Source organism: Rhea americana, unplaced genomic scaffold, assembly GCF_003343005.1.
Source record: "Rhea americana isolate MKP2758 unplaced genomic scaffold, rheAme1 scaffold_288, whole genome shotgun sequence".
NCBI classification, from domain to species: Eukaryota; Metazoa; Chordata; class Aves; order Rheiformes; family Rheidae; genus Rhea; species Rhea americana.
The window spans coordinates 250,701-271,548 of NW_028186410.1; the positions used below are offsets into that span (position 1 = coordinate 250,701).

Below are 20,848 nucleotides of genomic sequence, written 5' to 3' on the forward strand. Positions count from 1 at the left end.
AACTGCTCAACCAGCATCCATTTTCAGGCTGTGTGGTAGAAGAGAGCGTGTTGCTAAGTTATTCTAAACAAAAGAGTAAGTCTGGGAAACGAGAGAAACTGAAAGGGATGTTGTGATACTGCAGTGAATTCTGCTGCTTGTGCTTTGAGACTGTTCAATAATGCAGGTAATTGTCTTTGATCGTAGCCTTGTAACCACCACCTTTAATTTGTAGCACAGAGGTTACCATCTAGCACCCAGCTAGCCAAATGAAATGTATGGCTTGATTAAGGATCTCTTTTGTCAGTAATTTGTGCCTAATGTTTTTAGCTTTCCCACGGGCTGTTATAGAAAATGGTAAATCTGGTTTAAATGAAACCTGATACTGTTAATGGTTTAATAGCAGCTGCCACAGGGTTATGGCATTTTTCAACAGATGCTTATGTTTCATTTTAAGCCTACACTAAGTCTTAGAATATATTTACATAATTAATATAAAGTACACCTACATAATAACAACAATATTTATAGTTTTAAAAGATTTCCTTAAATGACTTCCTCTTTTCTGACATTATTTAATCCCAGTGTATAACTTGAAATGGGAAAACATATTATGATAATTAATAATTTATATTCACCTCTGCAAAAAATTCATAGAATGCAACACAACTATGAATATGTAACCTCTCCTAACATAATAGTTATTGGTATGAGTAAATCTCTTAATTGCTTTAGAAAAAGACAGAGAAAAAGCTTGGCTGTACCTGTCCTGTCCTTGTTATCTATCTTGTCTACTATTCAGTAACGAGTAAAAGAAAGTGATGCTTGTATTTAAAAAATATCAATAGAGAAATAGCTTTACTTGTACTTGTGTGCAGATATATTTGAAACATAGAGATTTATGGATGGTTGTCAGCTGTGGAATATGACTGTGGAAGTGTGGAARTCCTGGCTTGGTTAAAAAACCTTTGGCACAGCATTAATTTATATCTTTAAAAGTGGAGAGTGAACTTGGATGGGTGTCTTCTATTTGGAGGTCTTATTCTGAGTTTCAAAATGTGCTGAAGATGCATCCTACAAGGCACTCAGATGTTAGAGGACACCCTTGAATGTTGTGGCCTGCTCTATACAGTGGGAGTCTCTGCATGGCAACTGTACCAAGACATGTGCTGTTACGAACTTTAATGACGGAAGTGGGGACAATAAAAGATGGAAGACATTCAAATAACACAGTAATGTCTCTATGGGATAAACATCCAAGAGAGCTTATTTAAGAGATTAGGCACAGTCTGAGTTCTGTATAATCCAGAAGAACTTGTAGGAGCAGTAAAGCAGCAGATGCTTCACTCTGAGAGGTGTAGCTGACCTATTGTTCTCCTTGTCTCCAGATGATTACCTTTCAGAGCTTTTTAGCCAGGGTGTGACGATAGGTAGCTACCTTCCCTATTCAAGCTTTTGTATGTTTTTTTTTTATTTGTCCTTTAGAGTGAATAAAAACTGTTCAACAGGACCTGGATCAACCCCCATGTTAATTAAAGAACGTAGTTAAAATTGTGGCATATGATCAGATTTCTTTTTATTTGTCTTCGCCCGGCTTCTTCCTCTGCTCTCTTCTGCATGACCTTGAATTGCTTCATACGGTAAACCTTACAGGGGGATTTACATAAATTCATTACTTCAGGGATATTTCCTCACTCCTGATTTTCAAGTCTTTGCTGTGGGAACACAATTGCTGCAGGGCCCTAAGGCACTGGTAACACTCTTCCTCAGCTCCAAGTCGTTGAGAATAACTCTGACTATCTTATGAAAAGTGCAAACAGTATTTGCCAGTCTTCGGTATATTGGGAGTTTACTCCCWCAAAATCCTTTTTGACCCTACCCTGGGGTTCACATACTTTGTAAGAAGGGTTTCCCTGCTCTCATTTGAAGGAGAAAGCTATTGTGTACCAATATCTTTCCCAGAACTGGGTGGAGAAGAGTTTATGACTCAGTAAGGAGCAAGTCTGGAAATGTTCCTCACTGGCTATAAGAGAAAAGCTCAAGCAGATGAATTCTCTAAAGCTGCTGCAGGAAGAAAGCAGTGATGGATCTGAACATGCCATCACGAGAACATCTCRGTCTCCAAAGTTTGTTCTTACAATTTATCTTAAATTTTTCTAGTGGCAATATTTCTACACCACTTGTTAATTAAGAAAATGAGCACTTTTTAGACAGCTAGGGAAAAAAAATAGAAATAACAAAATCATCATGAATAAAATGCACAGCATTTTCTATTGCTGTGGTGATAGAAATTGTTCAAATATATGATTTGGGGAAAAGAGGGAAGACTTGTTAAATTTTTTTTAATAAGTAAAATTTGTTTAAAGGTATGAAGTTTGTAGCATGTCATCTGATATAAGAAAGCTGTTTCCCTTGTGATGTTTTTATAACTGATAAATCTTTTCTGTTTCTCTTTTGCTAGGTTCTGCCACCTAGAAAGGCTATGAATCCAGGCATGGTACTACTCTTYGAACTCTTCCTTCTTCGTGGAACCTGGGCTTGCATTGATCGAGAAGTAGGATGGGGGGCTTTTCCCTTATGTGACAACAATTTTAACACTTTGGAGGGAAAGTTTAAATGCCCCTTCCTCAGAGGCCATTATGATTCCAAAATTGATCAATTCAAAAAAATTGAAAATTTTATTTCCCTAGACTTGGACCACTGGTTATGCAATCTATATTTTCAGGTTTGTATATATAAATGTTAGGCCTATTGGTTTAGTCACTGCTCCTTGAACAGATTCTACTTTCCTTCTGTCAGACTTAAAATCAATATTGTCTTTCTTAAAGGAATTTATCAAACTACTTCGTGGCCATATAAACAAAATAAATACAACATGCATCTCCAGCTCCCACATGAAATTAATTGTTTTTTACAGCTGATTATTAGAATTATTCAAAATATTTATATATTGCTTATCATGTTGAGTCACTGGATCAGAAAGTTGGACAAAAMGTGGAATTGTTTTAATTCTGGGTTTGAGCCTGCTGGCAGCACACATGCAAATTTCCTGCGTAGTTTTAGTGAATCTCAAAGGTGCTATATATGGCTACGGAAGAACATAGTATGCTTATGATATCCTTGTTTGTATGCSTGATGTCTCCTGTTAGCAAGAAAGGCTCTGTTATGGTAGGAACCGTACTTTGAATCRTTTTTGGACTTAATTCAAATGTTACTTTTTTTGTATGTCTCTGGTTAAAATGGGTCTGAATTAAGAAATCCTCTTTAGTGAAAGGTCTATTTCTGAACTTTGCAGATCACGGGTGTTATTTGTAACTGAGATATATTCCCTCATTCTGAATCTTAACAAGAAGATTTCAGACTCAAACCTCTTTTATTCAGGCAYGTCTGGATCAGGAAAAAAAATATTTACTGAAAGAGAGGAATTTGGAAAGCATCTTATTTGTAATATGTTGATTAGTTAAAAGAAAGTGTAGCTATTCRTTTTGAATTTCTTGCAGTGATTTTTTTTAGACGATCTTCATTTTGGGTAATAGCCTCATTTGGGATCTACAAAGAGTAAAATGAAGTAAAAATAACTTCAGAAGCATGAAGATGAATAAGAATTTATACCAGAAATATACTTCAGATAAACTAGGAAAGAAAATGTTGGAAATGCTGCTAGTAGGACTATGTAAAAAATAACAAATGAAGTGGAGGGAAAAAAAAACCTAAATATTAAAAAGCTCCAAGATTAGTCTTTTAACACAATGCATAGGACCTCATAACTGGGATAATTTAATGATTCAGAAGCATGTCCTAGGTCAGTCCAGAGATCTAGTTTTCTAGATCAGTCTGAGTTTGGTACATTTTCTGAGGTGTCTGCTTTAGTCTGTAAGYATGGGAAAAATGCACAGAAGAAACTGATCTATAGAAATCCATAGTAAATGGAGTGCAGAGAAAGGAGAACACAACATCTTGCACCTCTACAGTTCGCAAATAGTGTACAAACAAGTACGTCCTGGATTTGTGGAATACTGAACTGCTTATGCTCATATATTTTTCTCTTACTAGATAATTAAACTACCACAGGATTCAGATAAGCAAAATGAGTGTGATACACATCTTCATCTCCCATCTCAGCTTCTCATGTCTACAAGTGTTGCAGAAAAGAATKGTGTTTTGGAGAAGGTTAAATTGTCTGGACCACGAGGTGATGGATATAAACTTTCACGTTTATGTYGGGACATTGGGATAACCAATGGTTTCATTTCTTGAAACAAAAGCTAGTTATTATTGCTCTTATTAAGCTAGATTTTCCTCATTTAGAGGACTRATAGGTGTTATAGTAGGAGTACTGTGATTCTTTTCATTAAGGTTGCCTAACTTCCTTTTTCAGCTGAGAACAATTTAAACCATTGCTGAGGATAAAACTTTCCATGCTGTCCTCTGCTTAAGGCTGAATGGTGCTTGGATGGTCACAGCAATAACACTTCAGCCACTTTTGACAACAAGCTTACAGGAAAAAAAAAGATTTTTTTTTTGTCTAATTATTTTTGGAAGAACTCTAGCACCTCCCTGGGCTAGAACAGGCAGGGAGATGGTTCTGGCATCAGAGGCAAGCCGTATGCTGCTCTTGTGAAATTCCGTTAAGATTCAGTCAAGTGGTAACCCATAGGAAAGACAGATTATCATTTGCTTATGTGCAACAAACCTTCTSAGAAGCTTCTCAGAATCTCTGAATGCTGCTTCTAGACTGAGCATCCTCCCTGGCCTCCGTGGGTCTCCTGAGGTAGCTAWGCTGAAGACATAGTTGACCATATTGTGACAACCATCACAAATTTTAYTTTATAAATGTAGGAATGAGAAGAATGCCAGAACACTGGACTAAATTGTTTTTTATATTTCAGCATGTGGGATATGACTGCTAGGGACAATAAACATTCTCTATCTTGGCATATAGGCATTCCTATACTCCCTCTTGGATAGTGAACTGAAGAATGCAGTCAGCCTACAGATTGTAGTGTCTGYGTGAATATTTTGTGCAAATCTGACACAGAGATTTAGTTCTAAAGTGCAGAGATTCCTTAGGTGTTTGAGAGCAACAGCAGTGATACATAGTGGAAGACATGAGTGGAGRAGGAGGGAAATTTTGGAAGGAAACAAAGGAAGCCGACAAAGAGTAGTCATTTAGTGTGGTGGAAGGGGAGCTCAGGTTGGAAGAACAATATGAAAAGAGGCCATTAAAAGTACTTTTGAGAAAATTAATGATGGTTTAGGAGATAAGGAAAATGAGGTTTACTTTGTGTCACTTTTGTCTGGAGGTACAAGTATACGTTGTACTGAGGAATAAGACCCCTTTTTTGGCCATATACCTACTACACGTCTGCTAAGGAATTTCGTGCTGTAGATGCAGCACAAAGCTATGAATAGCAGATCCAAAAGGTGGAGGTGCAGTTGATTTTTCTCAGCAGTTTATGAACAAGCTCTTAATAAATGAGACTCGTCCCTATCATTATTTTGATTTACATGCACACAGACACACACGCAGACACACACACACACATGAATGCACACACATGTATGCACATGCACATACGTACGTGGAGGCTGCAACTCAATAGGTCATACTTCTGGAAACACACAGAAAAACCTGTCATACTCTGATACCTCCAGAAAGATGTATTTCTAAGAACTGAGGAAGAGCGTTAGTGCATGTCCTATTTAGTGTGCAGATCTCTGAAGAAAGCTGATAAGCTGATCATGGAAGGTCTGTAATTTCCATGTCACACAGATTTACACTAGCAAAATTTCCAGAAGTAATTTTTGACAGTGTTGATATTTATTTATTTTTCTTGGAGCCTTCTTTAAAGATATTATTAGCTGCTAATATCCCCCATGGGTTTGTTTTTTAATGTATCTATGCAGTGCTACAGTATGCTGTTTCTGCTGGTGATATGTTGCTAAGAGATTTAATAATGGGTAAACAAACACAACATGTGGTAATCCATTTCAAATTAAAAGTTTATTAAATGCTAGCTTGATGACTTTCTGGCTATTTACAATTAAAGGAGTGAACCTTAGGGAACTGGAGATCACGTGGTGAAAATCACGACTTCAACATTTCCAACAGAAAAATGTGTTTATGATCTGTGGCAAGCTGTCGCACATTGATATGCTCTATAAATACTGTATTATATCTGTTAAACGACCAAAAGCAGGGGGAAAAAAAGCTCTGTTAAAGTGACATTAAGGTTGAGACATAAACCAGAAAAAGCAAGAACAGCCTAGATGAAGACTGGTGCTCTGTAACTTACTCCACTGCAGTAGTCTAAATAGTGAGTGATCTYACATATCAATACCGGATGTGGTGCTGCAACATATAAGCAAAATAGAGCAGGTYAGGAGATGGTGTTTTAACGTTCACTCTGAATTTGTCTTGGTTTTTGAAGGTTAGGTAGGAACCTTCATATTATTTCCATTAACTCCAGGCTGCATTGTTCTTCTAAAGGCCAGCTCTGTGCTGGGCAGTGTGTAGCTCTTTCCCGCTGCGTAGTATCTCACCTGCGGAGTACAATGCAGGGGAATGCACCCTAGTGCCCTCTGAAGCTCCCATTTGGTGTTTTTCTCCRTTTGAACTGTATCTTCTCTCCATTCTTTTAAAGTTTTATTCGATGCCAGGAGGAAGACAACTGCTGCTTCTATGACCATCTTATGCTGCTTTTTTAAGAAAAAAAGCTGTATTGTTGTTGGTCTGTAGCCCTACTAAAGAAAAGGATCAACAATCTGTCAATAAATAWATGACATTTTCTCCCCAACATTTATTAGCCATTGTTATGTGCTGAAAGGTGGCAACAAATCTTTGAGAAGAAGTGTAAGTAGAAAAATTTGATAAAACTACCAGAAACCTTGCCTTAATGGACTTGGATCTGTGTAACCCAGTCTTCTAAACAGATGAAAACTTCTTCAGAAATGTGACTCTCCATATAAAATGCTAAACGCTTCAAAAGATCACTCTTCCTCTCTGTGAAATCCATGGCACAGTCCCCATTAACTTTAGCTTCCAGAGTAGAGAGAATTCACATGTGTGAAAGGTTCTAACAGTGATACAAATGTGCTTTAAGTAATGCTCTTTCCTCCTCACCGAAGTGCTGGACAGCACTCCTACATGTGTTCTCTTGTTCAAGCATCTTTAGATCAGACTTAGACTCATTTAGGAAGTTTCACTCTGCATTCTGAATGTTTTACAGGAAATATTCTTCCAGAATGCTGACCTATCTATCTCTGTGCTGTTCCCCTAACTTGACATACAAAAGCTTGTTTGTACCCATCAGATACTGAGATCAAATAAAATAGACAAAAAAGAAAAACAGGGATGATTTTATCTTCTGTAGCTGGAAGAACTGTAATAAAACCTTTTTCATTCTGGAGTGACTTACTCACACCTCTTTATTATGGGTCATTTTYAAATTCTTATGTTCATGTTCCTTATGTACTAAGTTATGTTCAGTACTGTACTAGCATATATTGATACACACTCAAGACTTGAAAAGGGTGCTTGCAGGAGACAGGGTGGAAGAGTGGCTGAGGAGGATTAAGAGACTTAAACAATAGGTTTTTTTAGTGCAAAGTTTTGGATTTGCACTAAAGGTTTTGGCCAAGTTATCGTGAAAATCACTGTCAGTATCTCAACAACCATGACCAATTGTTCATCTTTTTTTAGCAGAGGATACAAGAGTGTGAAACCAAAGGAGGAGTTTTGTTCACTACACTCCTAAGCCACTACTGCCGTTGTGGGTGTCTTTGCTCTTGGTGTCCGGTAGCACTGCAGATATTATGAAGTTGCCTTCGCTGAGGGCTCAGGGAAATCCAAATCATGGCACTGATGGTTTAACCTGCCTGCTGCATTATCAGCATAGGTTTCTAAGGAAAGTGTGTGATGACAGCTAAGCTAGCTTGGTCCCAGCAGCAGGATGATCTCACTGTAGGAGAGCTTCAATACAGGATGAATTAACCTGGGTCGAGTGTTGTGTTAGCACTACTGTGCTGCTTCCAGTAGCAGAGATGTTTGTTGCTGCTGCTTTGGTGGATAAATGTATTGCATAAAAAGGCTCCCACTGCTTCAGTAGTCTTTGGACTCTTTTTTGGACCATTGCCTGATGAAGGCAGCAGGCAGATTTTCTAGGCATCTGTAACATTTTCATTCCAGAAAGTCTGCTTGTCCCTCCTTCCCCTGGTTCACTACATTTCGAGAGCATAAAGAAAAGAGCAACTGAGCTCTTTCAGAATGGCTTTTTTCACTAGCATACAGTGAACTGTCTAAAGGATAGCTCGTGTGCCACGTGCATCAACGAGAAAAAGCTGTAATTTTTTCAATTCCCAGACAATGAGCTTATCCTGTAAATAAATGTTGTAGAGAAGGACCATTTTCTTGTATACAGCTTATCTGCTTATTATACAAGTTAGACCAGTTTTCTGTTTTTTTTTCCCCATCTGTCTCCCTGCCTGGCTGTTAAAAACAGCATCGGTTTACACCACTTGGCTTCAGCAGTTCTTGGAACTTGCTGGAGTTGTAAAGCTTTAAACAGTTGTGCAGGTCTTTAATTGTAAATTAGTTTTGACAGGACTGCTAGGCAAAGACCTGGCCCATCCCATCATGATGCTAGCCGACAACCCCTTACTGCTCCTGGAGCAAAAAAACATGTGGAAGGAATTGTTCTTTTACATTTCACAGCTTGTCATTTCCTCTGCAGGGCAACCTTTGACCTCCCTGAAAGATCCTGACACCCATAAGGGAAGTATTCCCACTGTTGTAAAGGAAGTGGAAAAGCAGTTTAATGCTGCGAAAGGAGGAGATACGTGTGTGTCAGAAGAGGCTGGAAGGAAAAGAGAAGAGCTTAAAATGCTTCCAGCAGGTTAGGACTTTTATTGTAATATTTAATTTACTGAAAGTTTGCAAATAGATCTGCTTGGCATGTGTGTGAATACCCTCATCTCCCTTCCCCCTCGCTCTGCGATATTGTCTCATAATTATTTCACTAGGCAAAGGAAGCGATGGAAGAGTTTAAATCAATTGTGAAGGATCAAAAACAGATTACGYGAGAAGGTACAGAAGTGGTGGGCTCCTCTGTCTAAAATGTATTAGTAGGCCAAATGTGTTAGTAATTACAAGGTGTGTGTGGAGTGCACTGACAACGTTAGATTACGCCTGGTGTTTCCGTGACATTTTTACATCCTTTCATTTTATTTTGTCGTTTATATCCACGGATCACAACATGCTGTTGTTAGCTTGTTGGGAAGTACTTTTTCTTCCTGCATCATGTTAATGGTAATATCTTTTGTTAATTGTGCTGAACTAAAGTACGTATGAGTGCCTGTCTGTATTAGGATCAGGTAGTACTGGCTTTTGAGATGGGAGATTTCTTTTGAAGGCAGTGAGCTTGTAAAWTATATGGTTAGTCTTTTATACCGGGTAAAACATATGTGCCTGCGATTTGGGTCACGCAACTCCTAGGTCCTATCCTAAACTCGGATACCACCATGATGTCCAGAGGCAGATTTACCAATGGGGAAGGARCTGATGGTGTCAAGGCTGTACCCACGGCCGTCCATGCTCCCGTCACACTCACACCTGCACACCTGCCCCGTGTCAAGGCACCATCCAGCCCTCCTGGTTGTGGCAAAAATATTCAGGGTTAATAGGTAGACTGAGGGGCTGAATGAGCACCGGGAGCCTACCTGTCCTCTGCGGCTGAACCCATTGCTCATGACTATCCCACTCACCTCAATCAAAACAAGGTTCAGCTTTTGTTTTAGGGGAAGGGTGAATCTACGAGTCTCCTAGTATGGGTACACGAGTGGAATACCTCACGTGAAGCAGGTACAAATAGAGGCAGGAGATAGATAGGGCAACATTGCTTGGTAAGGATTCATAAGCTCTGCGTATTGATGGTGACCATCACAGATGCATTAGGAGTAGAATACAGGAATGGTGACAATTTTGGTTAAATGGTGCTGGCAACACAAATTTAACCATGTTACTGAGAAAAGTAATAGAAAATGTAAATCTCTCAAGAATTCTCAGTGCACCTCTTAAGACCAACACTGCTTTAAAGTGTTTTTTTAGATATTAGTCCTTCCAAGAATGTCATCACAGCGCTAACCTGGATATTTTTTTCCAATTTTTACTTTAGTGGAATCTACTTTGAAGTTCATTTAATTCACTTGTGCATTAATTTTGCAAAATAGCTTAGAATATTCAAAATATTTCAAACATGAGTAGCTTTCATTAACAGGCAATGTTTAAAATAACACTAAGTGGTATTTTGACGTCTATTTTTTAAAYTTTTKTTTCCTGATTTTTTTTTCCTAGCCAACATTTGGATGTTTCCACATTTAGAACGCATGTTTCAAAAAACAATTACAAGTTATGTAGATAGACAACATTCCTTTTCTTCACTCTCCCCTACCCCTATCACAAATATTTATCTGGCTGTAAAGCTACCATGTTGAATTTTTATTCCAATTAATTATGTGTAATTTGGCAGAGTTCCAATGCCAAACAAAGATGTTTAGGGCCTGGATTTTCAAATCAAGAGGATCTCTTACAAGTACCTTGTAACAACATTGTTAAATAAGTGGCCTGATTTTGAAATATACTGAATTTCTGCAACTTTGATTCAAGCAAAGTAGACCCAAAGGAAATTGTTTTGCATYATCTGAGGATCTGGTTCAGTTTACTCTGCAATAAGAGTTAATACTATCATCTACCGAGGATTTGAAAAACCGATCTTGTATAATAGGGAATCTACCTAAACCACCAGCAGACCGACCTTCAAAGCATCCTTGGATTTGAATTTGGTGAAATGCATTTTTGCTTATCTTTAGTCATGAGACAATAGATTTTTTTCCTTGATGATCTTAATTTCAGGTACTTGCTAAATCTATTACATGCTAATTTTACACAAAACCTTGATTTCATAAGGCATATCACTAAAGCACAGATTTTTTTTAATGATGGAACACTGTCAGTAATGTAAACACTAAATATCTACACTCAGAACTAGGGACAGAAAATRTTTCATTTGAAATCTCCTGTTAATTTCAACAGAATCGCATGTAAATCAGGAATTACACTGTATCTGATGTCTGATTTGGAGCTTCAACAGTGCCTTCTTTTCTCCCCATCAATGCTCAATGTCCTGGCAGACAGCTGCTACCCAGTCCTCCTCTCATATGGAGCCTGATTTCTTTTTTCAAAGCCCCCAGTAAAAACCCTGGAAACACATAAAATATTCCTCGTACATATTGTTAGTCAGGCTTTTATGAACAGCGTGTATTTGTGTTTGACACCACTTCTGTCATTCCTCTAACCTGCTGCACCATCATCTTTCTGTGGCATATCCGGGATAAACTTCTTATCCCAGGTTTTCAAACCTTCTAGTCTTGTCTTTAGTGTCCGTCTTCTAAAATAAACTGCATATTATCTGAGCRTATTTAAGATGTTCAGTTTAAACACTCCCACCTGCCCCTACACTTCCCTCTATTGGAAAGTGAATCGTGTCCTTTCGTGTCCTTTCGTGACATTAAAAAATATTTCCTGTCTGAACAAAGCTTCAGAATAACACCTAAGCAACGATGGTACTGAAGCTAACCTGGAGCTTAGGACACTTGCTAAATCCAGATATCCACTCAGATCAAAAAACAGAACATAGAGACTGCTTCATTCTACTTCTACTATTACAATTGGAGAGAAATAGTTTATTTTTTAAGTTTCTGAAAACATGCTTGTTTAGGTGAGAAATGTTTCTGTTGAAAGGATTATATTTATTCTCACAGCCACTTCTGAAACCATTTTGTGAAATCCAGTGAGCCTTCATTGTGATGTTTCTCATTATACTGCAATGTGGCTCTTTTCCTTCTGACATGCTGTTTGCTTCTATATAACTGTTGTGTGCAGATGCAAAAGTAATTACCTAAAACAAAAACCCAAAAGCTAATCTCATTAGTAATTCTTCATGAGTGTCAGTTTAAAGGGAATGAAACAATTTTAAAATGAGCATTATTTGCCCTTCATTTTTGGTACAGGTAGGGTTCCCGGAGTAGAGTCACAGATAGATGAGCCTTCTCTTTCTCTCCTGGTCTTTCCCCSCTCTGAGCAGGACAGTGTAAAGGCTTGGGCTGATTCTTGCAGGCAGAATGAAATTCAGCTCCCAGCTTACAGTTGTGCAATCCACGTAACCCAAATTCTTCTCTTCCTCCAACTGTTACCATGTCATTTGATTTCCCACAGGACGGGGTGTGACAAGGGATAGTCCAGATAGAATTTCCATGTTCTTCTCTATTCCCCTGCTATAATTTAACCAAGCTGGTGATTTCTGTGTCTGCTGCCCRGCTCCTGGTTGGCACCATTCCAAAATTCTTTCCTGCAAACTAAAAGAAAAGCTGTAGGCWTCAGAAGCTAGTGGACTTCATCCTCCTTTGCTTTGCCACAATGTGAGTTGAAAGTATTTCCTTCCAGACCAGTGTGAGGCAGATTGTATTCATTCATAAGGTAGAATCTTTTCCTAGTTGATGACCATCCTGTTTCTTTTTGTCCATATTTTAAAAAATCTTTAAAAACTTCTCTTTTGTAGTGCTGACTGTACGTGCCAACTCCTTCTCTTCCATCACAAAAATCACCTCTGTTCTTTTACATTCTGTTTCTTTTATAACAGTCAAAAATGAGAAACTCCCAYCCCCAATTTTTATCAGCCTTCTTGTGTGATGTGTAGAGGAAATATTATTYTTCTCCTTTTTTTTTAGCACTCTGTCTCCCAACTTTCTCCGTGCAGTGGGAGCACCCTTGCTTTGGGAGCCACACCAACCAGAGCTCTCAGGAAAGGATGTTGATCCTAAAGATAATCCRGTTTAGAGAATCCAGGTTAGAGCTGGTTAGGATTCTTCAACAACATTGTTTAAAACTGATAAATAAAAATAACACTAAAATAGAGATTTTTAATGCGTACATATAAATTTAAACAAACTGTTCATTAGGAGAAGTTTCTTAGCTCCAAGTGGAATTTCTGGCAAAATGAGMGATCAGGAACAACAGGAGCAACACACCAAGGATAGCAGATAGTCCACTAACCAATCTATTTCCTTAATATAGGGAAGGTCTGTGCATCTGCTTGGTTCATACAGTAGACTTACTTAAAACTTTACCTCTCACGTTTTAGATGGGAGACCTAGGCACTAAGACATCAGGTTTTCTCATCCTTGCCTGTTGGTGATGTTCCATTTCGTATTATTAATAAATTCAGTAGAAAGAACAGCTGCATTTCTGACCTTCTGGTCAAATATTCAAACAGGACAGAGGAGACACAGATCCAAGTTCCATACTGGCATGCGAAGATGCTAGCTACTGTGGGTCTTTCTCTCTCCTCCTTTCTTTCCTGGAAACATCAAAATTTCACAGCATCAGCTGTTTGTGCAGCCTCAAAGAATTTTCCATCTGCAAGAGTCTGCTTCCCAACCTTCTCTACCTCTGGTTCACCTAGGATATATATACATTAGCATTTAGGTTTGGATCAGGAGAGCACTTCCGATGCAAATACCCTGGCCCTGCTTGCTGCTTTTTGATTCTCAGGGTGATCTTGGAGTACATGAGTGGRACTCCTTTAGGGTGGAACTAAATGGCAGGATGCCTTCCAGACAGGCACTTGGTATACTTCCACCACTAACTGACGTTTAGTCCCCAGGACCAGCCTAGGCTGAGTCTGAAATAAACTCCTCAAAGTAGTAACAGGTCCCCTGTTTCACTCTATGGATCTGCTCCTGTTGCACCACACTGTGTGTTACRGGAGACATGATCCAAGAGAATAACCTGCAGATTGAATGTAGATGAGAAAAAAAGAAACACTGTACAAGGTTTACGAAACATAAATAATGCTCCATTATTAAGTGGTGTGCTACTACTCTCAGCCATTGCCTCCTGGAAAGCCRTTGCCAAGAAAGGTGACTGTGCAGCACTGACATTTTAGCTTCAAGCCTCTTCCCATCCTGTTTTAAAAATGTAGATCCTAGTCACTCACAGGAACTTGTTACAGGGGACATACTTTTTATCTCATATCAGATATTAGCTATATAGCATCTAAACTGTTTTTTGAGGCTTAATATCACCAGGATATTAGACTGCTGTCAGCATTATCAAGGTTTGGAGACTTACTTCATCTGACCAGTCTTCCTTATTTGTCCTATTCAAATGTATAGCATTATAATTATTCTGATGGAGTTCTTGTTAATATATGGTCATAGATTCATGGTAATGCAGTTGAATTATGATTTTTATTGTCTTAGCCAGACTCTGGTGTAATCATGCTTTCCCTGTTCTTCTGGGGTTGTATTTGCTGACTTCCAAATAAAAATTTTAACACAAAGTTTAAACCAACAACTGTACATTTATCATAGTTATAATATCTGTCTTTGATAATTCTCACTTGGTGCTATTTTCTCCTTTTCAAATTGTTCATTTTGTTCATGAATGGTATTATGTTCCCTTGTCAGGGAACAAAATGTATTTTAAGTCAATTTACTAAAATAGTCTCTGCTAAGTGCTATATCTGGCCAAAGTTGACACCTTTGACATTTTATAAAATGGCAAAAATAACTGTATTTAAGATATGATTTATGGTACTGTAAGTCAAAAGAACTTCTGTTATTACAGCTTCTGATGCAGCCATCCTAACAAATTGCTGATAGAGCAACTAATTAATGCTTTATTAGTTTTTTGTGGTCAATTATAACAAGTTATAAAAAAGCAAAATGCAATTTAATTATGCAAAACTGTGTAATTGTTGTTTCTTTCTCTGAACTGCTTTGTTTTGTGCCTGTGGAAGAAACAATTTTTACACAGCCCAGTTTTTATAAGATACATTTCCCCCCACTAACTGAGAGCAACTCCGATGATTAAAAAGTAGACTGGAGTCTTTAGATGTCTTTCTGATTGCTGGCCTCTATTAAAAACTTCTTAAAATAATAGATAGGTTTAATTCCTCAAGCCAAAGAAAAATTATATCATCTTAAGTATTTTCCATATTTATTATATTGATGAGACTTGGCTGCAGACAAAAAAAAGGAAGCAAAATCTCTTGTATTGCAAGTTTTAAATGTACCAGGCTAAGGTTTACTTAATTAGAACCTCCAGGCAATAAAGGAGCCCTTTTTTAAATTCTGTGAATCTTAATATGCTAAATAATGCAAAGCTTCAACTCTTCAAGCATGAGACACACATCTGGCAGCTTAACATTTAAATTACAGAAAAAAAACCCACTTCAGTAGTAATTTTCATGAAGAAAAGAATGGGAAATGTATTACAACTAAATTTAATTTCCTTTTAGATTTTTCATTCTGTCTAATTGCAAGCATTTGCCATCTTCTTTATTTATTTATTTTCGTACAGATTTTTTTCTGTACTTTTTATTGATCTTTAATTTGAGCAGCTTCTCACTGCTACAGCCATTGAAGAATTACATTGTGTTTTTACTTAGCAAAAATTGTTCAGAGAAATCTATGAGGAACTAAAGTAATGAGTTCACTGGTATAGAAAAAGAAGAGCCTTACAAATAAAATACAAAAAGAGTATGTCCTGATCAAATAACAAACTTGGCTCCCTTCTCCTTCCCATTTTTAAAATCTAGAATATTATTGTTTTCTTTGTACTGTGCTATCTTTTTGGCCAAGGTGATCACTGATTTGCTCATTTGTCTCTGAAAAAATTGCCAAAGTCTTCATTATTTTAGCGAAGTTATTTGGAAAACTATTTCAGTGAACCAAAATAATAAAAAAATTGCATAACAAAGAAAATCACATTGACCATCTTTTCAAAGGTATGGCTGTATTTTAATGTGTTTATGGACTCATATGTGCAATCATATGTGCAGGTTATRTGCAGAAACTTAAAATATTTACAATGTATATGTGCACCCATGTGACAGATACCTAGTAGCTATACTTTATATAGTTTCACTGATTTCAGTAGATCTGTCCTTCACCCCTGATGATGATCTACCTATAAATATCTTTGTTATGAATTCTTAGTATATACCTACATATGTATAGACAAAGAGCAAGAGAGCGAGAAAAAGAGAGATCCATAGATTCATACACAAACACACTSAAAGATGTGACATTGTGTATGTGTATATCTTCAGCTATAATACCTAAGAGCAGATCTTATCTATATTCTAAGTACACTTGACAGTATTTTATTGAGGTGAAGTAGAGGTAACTGGAAAAAAAGTGAAAATAACGATTAAGTACATCTTTGGCTTATTCTCCCCGTGCTGTATATTAAGAATTGTATTGCGGACCGTTATTTCTCACCACTGCTTCCTGTAATGTGGGAATACACCCTTGTTCACGCTGCAGGTCACTGCTTTACAAAGGCCAGACAGGCACGCTCCTTGAGCAACAGTTGCATACAAAACCTGAGTGCTTTGGATCCCCATGCCTCATTTGGTGGCATTTATGCACCATCAAGATGCCTATACAACAAAATGAACTTTATTTTCTCTTCTAAAGAGCACATTCTGTGATGTTTAATATCTCTGCTGCTGTTGTTCTTTTCTTCTTATTATTTATATTTTTTTGTGTGTGGTATCTATACAGTTGGGGTCTCTGTGGCACAACAGGCAGCGCATTCAGCTGTTAACTGGAAGGTTGGKGATTCAAGCCCACCCAGGGATGGTGCCCCTGTGGTGAGGTGCCTGGGAGAAGGTGCTGTGTGGCACCCTGGCTTTTATAGGGGTTGATGCAGCTCAGCTGGAAGATCTAAAGGTCCCTGGTTCAAGCSTGGGCTTCAGYAAGGTKGGGGGAGGGAGCCCTTGTTGCTCCTTCTCTGGAGATATACAAAGCCCACCCGGATGCAGACCTGTCTAATACACTGTAGGTGACCCTGCTTGAGCAGGGGGTTTGGACTAGATGATCTTCACAGGTTCCTTCCAACCTTACCCATTCTATGATCCTAATTGTCATTTCCATCTCCACGGTATCTGAAGTCTTCACTGCATTTATCTCATTGTGGAAGGTAGGAAAGGACTATCAACCTATTTATAACTAGCATAAAAGGGAGAAATAYGACCTGCCTGCAGTCACTCAGGATCTTGGTGGAAGAGGGGAAAAAAAYAGTTCCTTCCATTGCAGAGCTTTGTCTCATGCCAATAAAAAAAACATGTTTTTTCTTACAGAAAATGATTTTTATCAAGATTGCTGTGGCAGTGCAGATAAGCACTGTGGTTTGTTTCCACTGAGAGAAGAATATGGAATGCATCAAAAGGTAACGACAATGCTCTGAACATCACAATCTCTCTTAAAGTGCACAGTGAAGTCATTGGAGCCTCTGCCTGGGCCATTTAGGAAATAATCTGTGGGCTTTGTTGTTGTTGTTGTTGGATTTCTTTGAACTGCCACTGTGATTTTGATTATAGCTACCATAAGGTTTCAGATGGCCAATTGCTGTCTCCCATATAAGTTCCTATAGAGAATTAATCTTCCTCAGCAAGATAATATCAAAATGTTAGGAAAAAAGATTGTCCAACAGTCATAGAATAGCAGATCAATCAAGGCTGAAATAAGGTGAAATTATTTCAGAAGTTTTTAGACACAAGACAGTATCCATAACCTTCAAGCCCTTATTTCTTTGTGCAAAAAAAAAAAGCCTACCATCAGATCCTCCTACTATTCTTATTCTTAGCAGTTTGGTCAAGGATGTAATAAATTTGTGAACAAATATTTTTGTCATCAGTACAAGTTACTCTGAAACACGTTTGCATCATGACAATACTTTCTGGGTGAGATACACCACTGGAACTTTCCTCTCTAATATCAATCCAGAGAAAGAAGACCCCAAAGAAGAGGTTGTGTTCCTGAAATTTTTTTCCACTTCTTGTACCTATATTATCTGGTTTAAATTAGTTTCTAATCAAGGATGCCATCTCACCCTGTAATCATTGCTCCTCTTCTCTCTTCAGACTGCAGTGTACTGTGACTGCAAACATGAATATTCAAATGAACAGTTCAGAAAATTTGTCTCACCTTGTCCTAGGTATACTTTGAATACTTTAATACTTTTAGTTTTAATACTTTTGACCATGAAAAAAAAAAAGAAAAAAAAAGATATACTCACAAACATGCACACTATATGTATATATCCACACGCATACTGTGGCACAAATCTGCAGTAGCTGGAAATTGTCATAGCTACCTTGACTCTAGCAGAGTAATGCCTTTTCATAACAAGTAATGATCTACCTGTAACTATCCATGAGCAAAAACAGATCAAGAAACTGGAAATTCCCTCCATTTCAAATGACTAAGTCTTCAAGTGACTTATTTCTTTAGGGAGGTAAGGACAACCTGGAGGAACCAGAGCTCTATACAAACATAGTAGATGTGTATTTGTGTGTGTGTGTGTATGTGTAGTCTTATATCTGYAGGAAGACCAATTTAAGGGCTGATGGAGTGGGTGTAATGGGCAAAACAACCCAGCCCATGGGAGTGGCAGAATGAAATTCATTTCCTACAATCCCATAATAGCAGATTGCCTTTGAACAAAATACCATRCTCTTATAGGCACCTGTGTTGTGGCTAGCTCTCAAAGCCACATTAAAGTGACCTGATTTCAGCAAGGTACATAAGCCCATGGGTAATTCACTACTGTCTAGTCCCTTTGGACTCAGTGAAATGACTCACAAGCTTACGGTTATTGACATGTTTAAATAGATTTCTGAATTGAGCCTTGTATGAGAATACTCTTGCACAAAAGAAATTTGAGCATGTGAAATCTCCTTTCAAAGTCTGTAATGGCTCCTCTTTTTTCGGATGGGATGATTGAACTATAGTATTCAGAGCGATCCTCATTTTAGCATGTGTAAGATTTAGACACTTTTCTCACTCATGTCATTTGGGCCCACTTGTAACTCTGAGAGTGAAATTGTCTTCTAAAGTAATTCTACTTAACTATTTTATGTAGGAAACATGAAGAGCTAATGTAAAAAAACACTGAGGGTGGAAGACAGATGTTAATGTAGTGGGTTACTTCTCTAGTTGGTCCTTTTCTTCTCATAAAAAGATTTTTGTGTTTTTTTCTTCAACAAAAGTGAATAGTGAGCACCAAACCTCACCTCTTGGGGGAAGACATAGAATAATGCATTAGTAAAAACAAGCTTTCTTTCCATGCCCCACAAGCCATCCAAACTACAGATTTATCTATAGCTTCCCAGAGGGTATCTTCTGAGTGACAGAATTTAGTGTCTTGGCTTTCACGCAATAAGCATGCATACAGTTGCATGTATTCAAGATATTAAATACCAGCTATGAAAGACACAATGTTCCAGGTTAGTGATATCTGTAAGAAGTAAAATATATTCTATGGCTATAATCCCACCCTCGTGCTGTTGAGCAAGCTTCTGCTTTTGTACTTCAAGCAAGACCTAACATAGTCTCAGAGAAATTCACTCTTAATGCTTTTATAATGACTCTATGATTTATGTCTTAAATAATGTATTTTATATGTACTTCGTACAAGGACTACCTACATGGAGACTATGTTAGTGCAAGCACACACTACGTGCTAAGAAACTTTGACTTTTTTTAGGGAATTAAGTTGAGCAATCATATGGCTAGGTGAAGTACAATGCTATCTGTAGTTGCCTAATAATATTTAAAAATAGCTTTGAGCATGCTACCTGCTTCTACCCTACCTTAACTATTCTTTTTCTTTGCATAGAATCACCTTTTGACAATATATTCCATTGCTTGTGGCAGTTTTTCAAATGACCATTGAAAATCTAGTGATTGTATCATGTTTACTGATAACCAGGTTTAGCATTATGTAAGTATGGATATGAACTGCTATGTCTGTTATGTCCTTGAGCATTAAATTAAAATTAAAATTGTAGCTGCAGTCTATGCAATCCAAGTTTGAGAATACAAATTTGACTTTTAGAGCAAAATGGAGTAAAGGTAATAATTTTTGTATTTTTCATAATTAGCAAAGTGTATAGTGATGTGACTACATAAAATGCTAAAGCTACATTCCAGGGAAACTCTTTGACGTTGTTGAAATCTATAGAGGAAACTTGGATATTTTGTTCRTTACAGCTTTCATAAATGCCAAGGTCAGAAGGGACTGTAAATCATTTAGGTTGACTTCTAGTATAGGCTACAAATTTTCAGCCATTTACTCAGTAAGATCAATAATGTGTTTCTCAGAGCTYCTTTAGTTTCCAGAGATTCACCTAGTCTTGATTTTGAAGGTGTCAAGATACAGAGAACCAAAACTTCCCTTTGTGGTTACCTCTAAATGCTATATTCCCCCTCTCCCCATCTATGAGAAGGAAAAAAAAAAAAATGAAGCCCTGTTTCCAGTTTGAACATAACTGGTTTTAACTTCCTTCCCTTGTTCTGGCCAGACTTTTTCACTAAACATTAACAAATCTTTATAGAGTTTGTTATTATCCTTAGAAAGCTATTAATGGATAGCCTCATTAAGTCAACTGTGGATCTCCATTTGTTAAGTTATGACCTCTTCATGTCTGTTGGTGGAAGTGACATTTTGCTGGCTGATGAAGGTGCAATTAATGCATCTTCCTATCACTATTAAAGAAACCTTGCTRTCATTCCAGAGAGAGATGACAGCAGTGCTGGATCTGGCCCAGTGCATGTGAGATTATTAGTATTCCCTACTTTGTAGTCTGATGAGTTGTTTAAACCAGCATAAGCTAGCACCTGTGCTGAAACATGCAGTACCATCCCATCTCCTCCCTTGAGCTGGCATAAGTATTTGAGTGTGGCGGCATGAATCAGAATGGGTCCAGCTGAGAGCTAACCCAGTTAAAAAAAAAAAAAAGAG

At 37.7% G+C, this 20,848-nt stretch overlaps 1 protein-coding gene across 1 annotated transcript in view; it reads left to right on the forward strand.

The window, feature by feature from the left end:
• LOC146593614 (uncharacterized) overlaps positions 1-20,848 on the forward strand; it is a 166,095-nt gene that overhangs the window by 56,676 nt on the left and 88,571 nt on the right. The window contains exons 10-13 of the mRNA XM_085308958.1: positions 2,441-2,704; positions 4,033-4,171; positions 8,712-8,873; positions 17,184-17,272. Of these exons, the coding sequence (XP_085165084.1) occupies positions 2,441-2,704; positions 4,033-4,171; positions 8,712-8,873; positions 17,184-17,272 (654 nt within the window). The remainder of the gene's footprint in view (positions 1-2,440; positions 2,705-4,032; positions 4,172-8,711; positions 8,874-17,183; positions 17,273-20,848) is intronic.